The sequence below is a fragment of the Macadamia integrifolia genome, chromosome 9 (genome assembly GCF_013358625.1).
Source record: "Macadamia integrifolia cultivar HAES 741 chromosome 9, SCU_Mint_v3, whole genome shotgun sequence".
Taxonomy (NCBI): domain Eukaryota; kingdom Viridiplantae; phylum Streptophyta; class Magnoliopsida; order Proteales; family Proteaceae; genus Macadamia; species Macadamia integrifolia.
In genome coordinates, this window is record NC_056565.1 from 24,562,580 (window position 1) to 24,570,882 (window position 8,303).

Consider the following 8,303-nt stretch of genomic DNA (forward strand, 5'->3'; position numbering starts at 1 on the left):
TTTTGGAGGAGCTTAACATTTTATTAAGTCGCAGGTACATATTGATCAAACACTGAATTCTACACTGCATGTCTGGTTACTAATCTGCTTCTGTCATCTCAAGACTTAATCACCTCAAGATGCCTCTGTTAAAAACACTCAAAATATTAAATGTTTAGGCAGCATTACTGAACCAAAACAAGAAATAATGTGTATTGCGGGATGAAATGGTTAAGTTTCATTCCTGTTGCTTTCAACAAGAAATGTAGTCTGACCCATTTCCTCTGTTTTGCATCTTTCAACAGTTGCCATGAATATTGGGAGGAACGGCTTCGGACAGAAAGAAGAGAGAGGATGAAGCAGGCAAAGGAGCACTGGGAATCCAAATGTCGAGCTTTCGTTGGAGTCTGATTGAAATTTGAGATGGCAAATACAACCTTAGTTCTGTATTGCAACTGTCTTTCTTAGCATCTCTCAGTCTCCAGGAGGAGTCATGAGCAGAGTTAAGTTCTTAGGATTCATTTGAAAATTTCTGCCTCCTTTCTTCTTCTGCCCTTTTTTTGTCCCTTAATGTAGTTTGTTCATATTTTTTTCTGGATTTTGTCTTTGTATATATAATTCTCCATGTTTGGCTCCGACTCTGATGAAGAAATACGAAATCTTGGAGATTTGGTCTGTTTTTGTTTCTAGTTCTTCTTCCTTTTTTTTTTTTTTTTTTTTTTTTTGAGAGAGACTAAAAAATTAAACTATGACAGGCAAGTGAGTGCTTAAACTGAACAAAGTAAAGCCACCAACCAACAGGACCAAGACAAATTCGAGGAACATTTGTTAGTCTTCCAAGGTTTAGGTAGATGACAGATCTTGGAACGGTAAGGAGACTCATATACTTTAGGGAATTCGAATTTTCTTAAGATCATACATTTGAGGTAAAATGTATCTTCTTCACTTAGTTTTATGAAGCTAAGAGAAGGATGAAAAACAACAATTTGATTCTCAATTGGCTCCTGCAGTCAGTATTCAGATAGATGATTCTATCTAGCTAGTCTCCAGTACAACACACATGCAGGATAAATGAGGAAGCCCTTCATCCTTACATACAGTGTCATCCTCTTTCTTTTACTTTGAATAGCAAGGCAACACAAGGTACAAAATCATTTATGTTGCATCCCTGGGTGGCAACTGAGATGAATAAATAATTATGTATCATTAAATTTGCATTGAGGAAAGAGAAAAGGGGTTGGGGGGGGGGGGGGACAGGAGTCTGCCTGATAGTACCATTATTTACCTTCAATGGACTAGTAAGAGCTTATGTTACTACAAATTCCTATATTTTCTTAGTTTGAAGATGTTGTAAATGCGAGTCCAACTGCTGGGAGTCTGAAACTGCAAAGCATTAGGAACTTAGCCGATGCCAAGAACTCTCAAATCACAATGGTACAGTCCATAGAAAAACAGGACAGGAAAATTTCTGAAAAGGTTAGTTTGAACTGTATAACAGAAATAACTTTAACTACATCGGCATTGGTTCGACTTCTCCATCCTCGATTTTCTAGCTATCAATGGTCTTAGGCTCTCTTTAGTTTGATTTCTATTTGTATTTATTTGACTTATTTCTGTTTTTACAAGTGTTCGGTATAATTTATAGCACTTATTTTTATTTATAATAAATTAGAATAAATCAAAAATCACAAATTACTCTCAAGCTATTTGTGATTTGTGGCAAAAAATCATTTGGTTTTTGGTTTTGTTTTTTGGATTTTTTTTTTAACCCAACAGAACATGGGTTCAAAGACTCAAGGGTAATCAAACAGTTTACACTCAGAATCAATGGCTAGAATCAAGGTAACCAAACAGTTTTTCACTCAGAATCAAGTGACAGAATCAGGGTAACCAAACAGTTTTTCACTCAGACTCAAATGACAGAATCAAGGGAACCAAACAGTTTTTTTACCAAAAGGTAATTATTCCAAAGAAACTCATTCATATGAGTTAGATCCAGAATCCTAAATCCTTAGAATCTGATCCAACGGATAATTCGAACCAAACGCCCTTAGCGGTTCAGCCCGATTAATTCACATTGGATGGCTAATAGCATGGGACATGAACCCCAAATGCCTCCTAATTGCCTAATATGCATTGGAGGGGGATGACACACTTGAGATGATCTTGTTACTTAAATCCCACCTCAAAGAGTTTGAGGCCGTCGAATGTACATGGACACCATGTCATATCACATCACAGAAGAACCCCACTCATCCAGCACCTTCTCACCGGAAAGGATCCAAATTAAACAACGTGGAAGTGTGATCTAAGGTGGATCCCCCACCTTTACGAATTGTTTTTAATTGACTAGAAACGGATTTCGGTCAGGAAACGCAAAGGGTGATGTCAAAGTTTTCGTGGTGTCACTATCCCAAGCACACTTGAAAACTGGGAATAAATAGAAAGAAAAAGATGGAAGGGAATAATAACGTCACAGTCCAATTACATTATATAAAATAATGGAAAAATATTGGGTATATTGCTCATATGTTAGCATCATTGTATTTATCTCTTTTTTCCTCATTTTGAAGTCATCCTTATGTCTTTCCTGAATGATACCCCATCATGTATTTTCATTGGTGCTAGCCGTTAGCTTACCATTTCTTTCCCTAAAATATAATGTAGATGGAATTTTTATCAAACATGGCGATCAGTAACATTGGATGACCAAATGGGGGATACTTTCGACCTCAATATTATTTGAGATATCAACGGTTTGAAGAGTAGGCGTTCAAGGAAAGAAATTGTAAGATTGAATTTTATCGTATATTAATATGAGTAGATGAATATGTGTAAAAGTAGATGACCATTGACCCTACTAATGCGTGAACCTATCAAAGAGTACGGCTGTCAGCAAGTCACACGGCAAGAAAATACAGGTGCTTTCTTTATTCTGCCTTTCGATAGTTCTTTGACACGGCAGGTGCTGGAGGTAAGTAGCTTTATTTTCTGACAAGAACGAAAGCATTATATTAAGAAGAAGAAATAGATGCAGAGAAAGAAAATAATTTCCTGCAAATGTCATTCCATAAAACAAAAGAAAAGGAAAAAAGTGAAGACTTCGATCCAAAATAACAAAAACTTCTGATTAATGGCAAAAAAGAGGCTAAAGCATCGGCAGCTTGGTTATTTGTTTGTTCATCAAGTAAAACTGAATCATGGGAATATGTCTGATCAAGTAGAAGCAGTCATCTCAAAATTAAGAGGTCATGAATTCAATTTTTCTTGAAATCTAAATATAAAAATAATAATAATGATAATAATAAATAATGAAACAATCATGCAATTAATATGCTTAATTCTTCCAGGATTCTGAGCAATCTGGGTGCCATTCACATTATTAATGACAAGAGTTCTCACCTTCAATAATTTGGAATTGAAAGAGCTAGATGGACTGCTAAAGCTTCGGCAACAAAGGTGAAGTTCTTGCGAACCTATTTTGTGAATCTGGTGAGAAAAAAAAACCAAAATGATCACAGAAAATGCCGCGGAGGCGGTATTTATGCAGAAATAGATGACAAATAAGTACACAAACGGTTGATTTATATTGGTATGAGATAGATACTTGGCTGATCCCATATTGGTGGATCGATATGAATAAGGGTAAAATGGTAAAAGCACATTTTAAATGAAACCAATGGTAAAATCTTCCGATACATGCCGATAATGACCGATAAGATTTAAAGGTAAAATTGTAAAAATAATTCTATTATGTTTGTCACATAGATCAAACTCGAAGTTTACATTATGCTGTGTTTCTTTGGCTAAAAAGGTAAGAAAATAAAAGAAGAGAAACAATAACTTGAAATTTTGTCATCGGTGTTTGCCTGAATACAAGAATTTTCCATTTTTCTCTCGCCAAACAAGCAACAAGAAAAGGAAAATACTCCATTTCTATGTTCTCCTCATTTCGAGTCTTCAACAGACATTGGATTAGTATGTCAAAAAGCTAACATTGTAGTATCATCTCAAATTGAATTTCCAACATATTACAACAATGGATATATGCAACCCAAGCGGTAGTTCAGTTGGCAAGGACCATCACCTCGCAATAAAGAGATCACAAGTTCAACTCTCCTTGGGTCTACCTATCCCAAAAAACAAAAAAAAACAATGGATCTATGAACAAAAAGCACCCATTGAGATATTGGTTGATAACATAGTCTCTCTACAAGGTCCTAGAAGTTATTGTTACAATGCAATCAGAAGGAATTTCAAGTACAGCCATGGTCAAACACATACAACTTTAGGAATCTGATACCCAACAAACTTCCAATTAATGCTCAGCCTTAACCTTCACATCTCCATTTGGTAAAATACTGTGTGACTGGGCGAGCCGTTTTGATTCCTGCAGCAGATGCCAGGAGAATCAAGTCAATATGCAACAAGAATAGTACTGAGGAAGATAGCTCGCCCAGGAAAAATCATTGCTTACTATTTAAGAAATATATCGACATTAAATCAGAATATCAGACAGCCAGAACATTATCAGAAGAGTTTCAAGATGGAGTATTCTGATCAACACCAGATCTGAGTTCATCAACAACTTCAAGCAACTCCATATGGTATTCACAATCACAACAATTATTTCAGACCGAGCTTAAATGCAGTCTGGGAATTTCAGTTCAAAATCTTACAAAGGATTTTTGACTGTGGGCTCTAAAAGGTCCACCAATATTGGGTTTCCATTGAGTTATTTAGACAATCTTTTCTATCTAGTATCTCTTGAATGCTTATAGGAATCAAAAAGGGTTTGCAAAGAAATAGATTTTTGCATTACCATATTTGGCAAGAATATAAATATTTGCCTAGAGATTCGGAAGGATCTACATTCCAACATGGTAGGGTATCCCTATGGACGTACATAAGCAGAGGATAACCAGCCAATTACTAAGCCGAGTCCCCTTCAGTCACCAACTGTGACAGCTTAAGAGATAAGAATAATCTCAACTGAAAGATGATAGACATCTTATCAGCCATGGACAAATTTTCAACACTTCTTTCTGGCCAATTAACCTCTAATTTCAGATTAACCAGACTTTGTAAAAGATTCCAAGGTGTCTTGAACTAAAGTTGCATAAAAACAGTACTCTTTTTTCCAGAATGTATCAACATCCCAATTCTCCTTTCATATCTTTCTCCCACATCATCTCAATGCATCAATCTACCAACTAAAAAAGAGTTGAACACCCCCAATTCACCCATGAAAGTGTGGGGACCTGGGTAGAACTCGTCCTTAAAAGCTAGCCATTGAGGAGGGCGCCCAAGTCCTCATAAGCCTTCACATCGGGCTACTCACATCCGACGTGGGAAATTGCTTTCGTGTGGAACCCCAATAGAGTTTCATTTTTTATTACCAAATGATACATGTAAATATAGTTTTTTCTCAGAATTTGTGGAAGAAACACCATTTTCAAATTTTGCCCTCCCCTGTAGGAAGAACAAACATATCATGCATGCTCCACAGAAAATCGTGAATGGTTTACCATTATTGAGTTTATATTGCAAACTGAGGATGTTTATTATGATAGATGAAAATTATTACATCATAACTAATGGATTCTTTCTCTCAAACAAGAGGCAAGACAATGAGGATATTATTTTCATGCAACTTACAGCAGCAGAAGTTGCACGTATCTCCCTATAAGCTTCCACTTCATCAGGGAATGCTTGTTCAAGCTCCTCCAAGAGATTTTTACGCAAAGCCTGCATAAAGAGAACACAAGAATTGTCAAATTTATGGAACACGTTAACTCAAAACTTCAACAAGTAGAAGAATTGACACCGAATCATGTTGCAGGTAAAGGACAGTCCATATAACTGGAAAGAGATAACATACGTTGAAAAATGATGGCATGTTAAACAAAAAACAACCTACACTTTTTCACATGATTGTAGGGTTTGATTGTTCCAGTTTTGGCCTTTTCTTGTAGCTCATTCAATTTGAATTGAAGAGCACAGGCATTTTGGTTGTAACTAATTTGATTCACATTGAAGGGCACAGGCATACTTTCAACACTTTTGTGAGTTCATGTTTGATTTTGATGAATATTTCATCTTGCTGATTTTTTCCAAATCACCTCTACACACTGCTGGAATATGGTGCTGGGGATTACCACGTCACTCCAACAACATCATTTGCTTCATATTGGTCAATATTTGGCCACATTCAACGGTTCAAGGTATGAACTTCTTCCCAAAAATGATTTTTTGCATTAAGAAATATGATAAATACCCGAAATTGGTGGTGAAACTTTTATATATCAGACACTGAAGCCAGATGTACGGCCTCACAGTTTCAATTTTTTCTATTTATATAAATACTTTTTTTCGGGTTTCAAAAAAATGTATTTTCCTACAACAAATATGTGAAAAGTTATGGTTAATTCAACTACATATGTTAGACATAGTTAGCCAACCTACAGCCTCACAGAGACAGATTATTTTTTCTGCTAGTAAATCTGTTTTTATTTTCAAAATTAAGAAAAAAAAAAAGGAAAAATATTCTGTTTTGGTTTAGAAAAAAAAAAATATGAAAGTAATTTCAGCATGTTTTAAAGTGCATCTGAGGCTTATTATGTTCTACCCCTAATTTGATTTGTATCAACTCAGATCAATCTAAAATAATCGAATGTGAACTCTTACATCTCGAATTCCTGGGTCAGGGAAAAAAAATAAGTAGCTACATAATCGTTTGAATGGTGTCAATTGATGTGCCTCAGTTAATAATGGTTTGATTCCTTCATGCAACAATACAATGATGAGATAATAGTTTCCAAGGAGGAGATGGCGACAGGGGAGACATGGTATGGAGGCATGGAGTGTCAATAAGTCAATTGGAGGTGATAAGAGTAAAAACACAATGTAATCATTGTGGTAAGAAGATCATAGGAGGTGAAGCAACAATAACAAAACAACATTTGGCTGGGAATGCCAAAGATGTGGCCACACGCTCTATGGTTTCTATGGGGATTTCTAGGGCTATAGCTAAACACATAAGGGGAGCACCAGAGAAGGACACAAAAAGAAAGGTGAGGGACCAATTTGAGAAGATATTTTTAGCAACCCAGCTAGGACAGGGGGATGATGATGACCCTGCGTATGTGCCTAATGATGTGCATATAGAGGCAAAGGCTAGAGAATTTCGGCGCGCATAGGCGAGGAGCAAAGTCATCTTTCATGAGGAGCAAGATAGACACAAAGATTCTAGGGGAGGGAGCTGGTCTATCGAGAGCAAGTGGTAGTGGTAGTGGTAGTGGTAGTGGTAGTGGTAGTGGTAGTGGTAGTGGATTTGGACAGCCACAGTCGAGGAGGCAGGATAAGTTGCCTATGAGAAGATCACAGAGTACAAGGCAAGCTCCTATACCACCATTACACGAGGACCCCATACTATAGCAAGATCTCAGCATTTATTGGGGAAAAAGGCATAAGCAACGTAAAGTTGGGGAGGCCGTGTCTAAGTGGTTGTTATTCCACAACATCTCAACAAATTCTACCAATGGGCCCTACTATCAAATTATGCTAGATATGGTGGTTGAGGCTAACCCAGTGGTTAAGGAGCCCACTGCCTACGAGGTGATGAATCTTTATTTGTCACAACAAAAACAGGAGCTACAGGAGTATATAGATGGCTTGAAGGGTGATGAGCACATTTATGTGTGAAATCTAGGGTAGTAAAACATGCATTTTACATATTTAGAATGGAGCTACCTTGGGTTTTACTCTCTTTTTGCAGGTTTTATATTTTCAAGGCCTTAAGGACTATCGGGCGCTATATCTTCAATTTTACACGTAAAGAGGTCTTATTTCTTTCCATGGTTGCGAAGAGGACGAAATTCTGAGCAAGATGGACGTGTTCAATTAAAAGTACACATTCGTTTGGTCACCCGTACAAATGATTATTCTTTTTCGGGTCAGAAAAAGAATAATAGATCAGAACTGAACCGAGATGCAGAACCAGCCCGTTTGCAATTATCCCAGAGGTACAAGGAATACTCCAAATGCCAACAAGGATCGATGGACCACATCCTTAAGTGATTAAAGATTTGTTTTTGGTAACAACAACTACCTAGCTTAGTTGGTGAGCTATGGTGTACAAAATTTCCTTGCTCACCAAGAGGTCTCAAGTTCGAATCTCATGGTTGTTTTTTTTTAGAGAATTTGTTGAAGATTTCCTGCTTTTCACTCACTTAAAGCACTAAGGGCATGGAGGGGATTTTCACATCAAATTAGAAGCAAGCAAATTAGAAGCAAGCAAAATCGTAGAAGGGTTCTTGCACAAG

General features: G+C 36.8%; 1 protein-coding gene and 1 long non-coding RNA gene across 2 annotated transcripts in view; one reads left to right on the forward strand and one right to left on the reverse strand.

Annotated features, from left to right (window-relative positions):
- Positions 1–614, forward strand: LOC122090159. Its single transcript, XR_006143429.1, has 2 exons — positions 1–34; positions 285–614. It is a non-coding gene; the product is annotated as an uncharacterized LOC122090159 (long non-coding RNA).
- Positions 615–3,962: 3,348 nt separating this feature from the next.
- LOC122088402 (mediator of RNA polymerase II transcription subunit 10b-like) overlaps positions 3,963–8,303 on the reverse strand; it is a 10,941-nt gene continuing 6,600 nt past the window's right edge. The window contains exons 4-5 of the mRNA XM_042657668.1: positions 5,638–5,727; positions 3,963–4,369 (exon numbers count right to left, since the gene is read on the reverse strand). Coding sequence (XP_042513602.1) covers positions 4,298–4,369; positions 5,638–5,727 — 162 coding nt within the window. The 3' untranslated portion in view covers positions 3,963–4,297. The remainder of the gene's footprint in view (positions 4,370–5,637; positions 5,728–8,303) is intronic.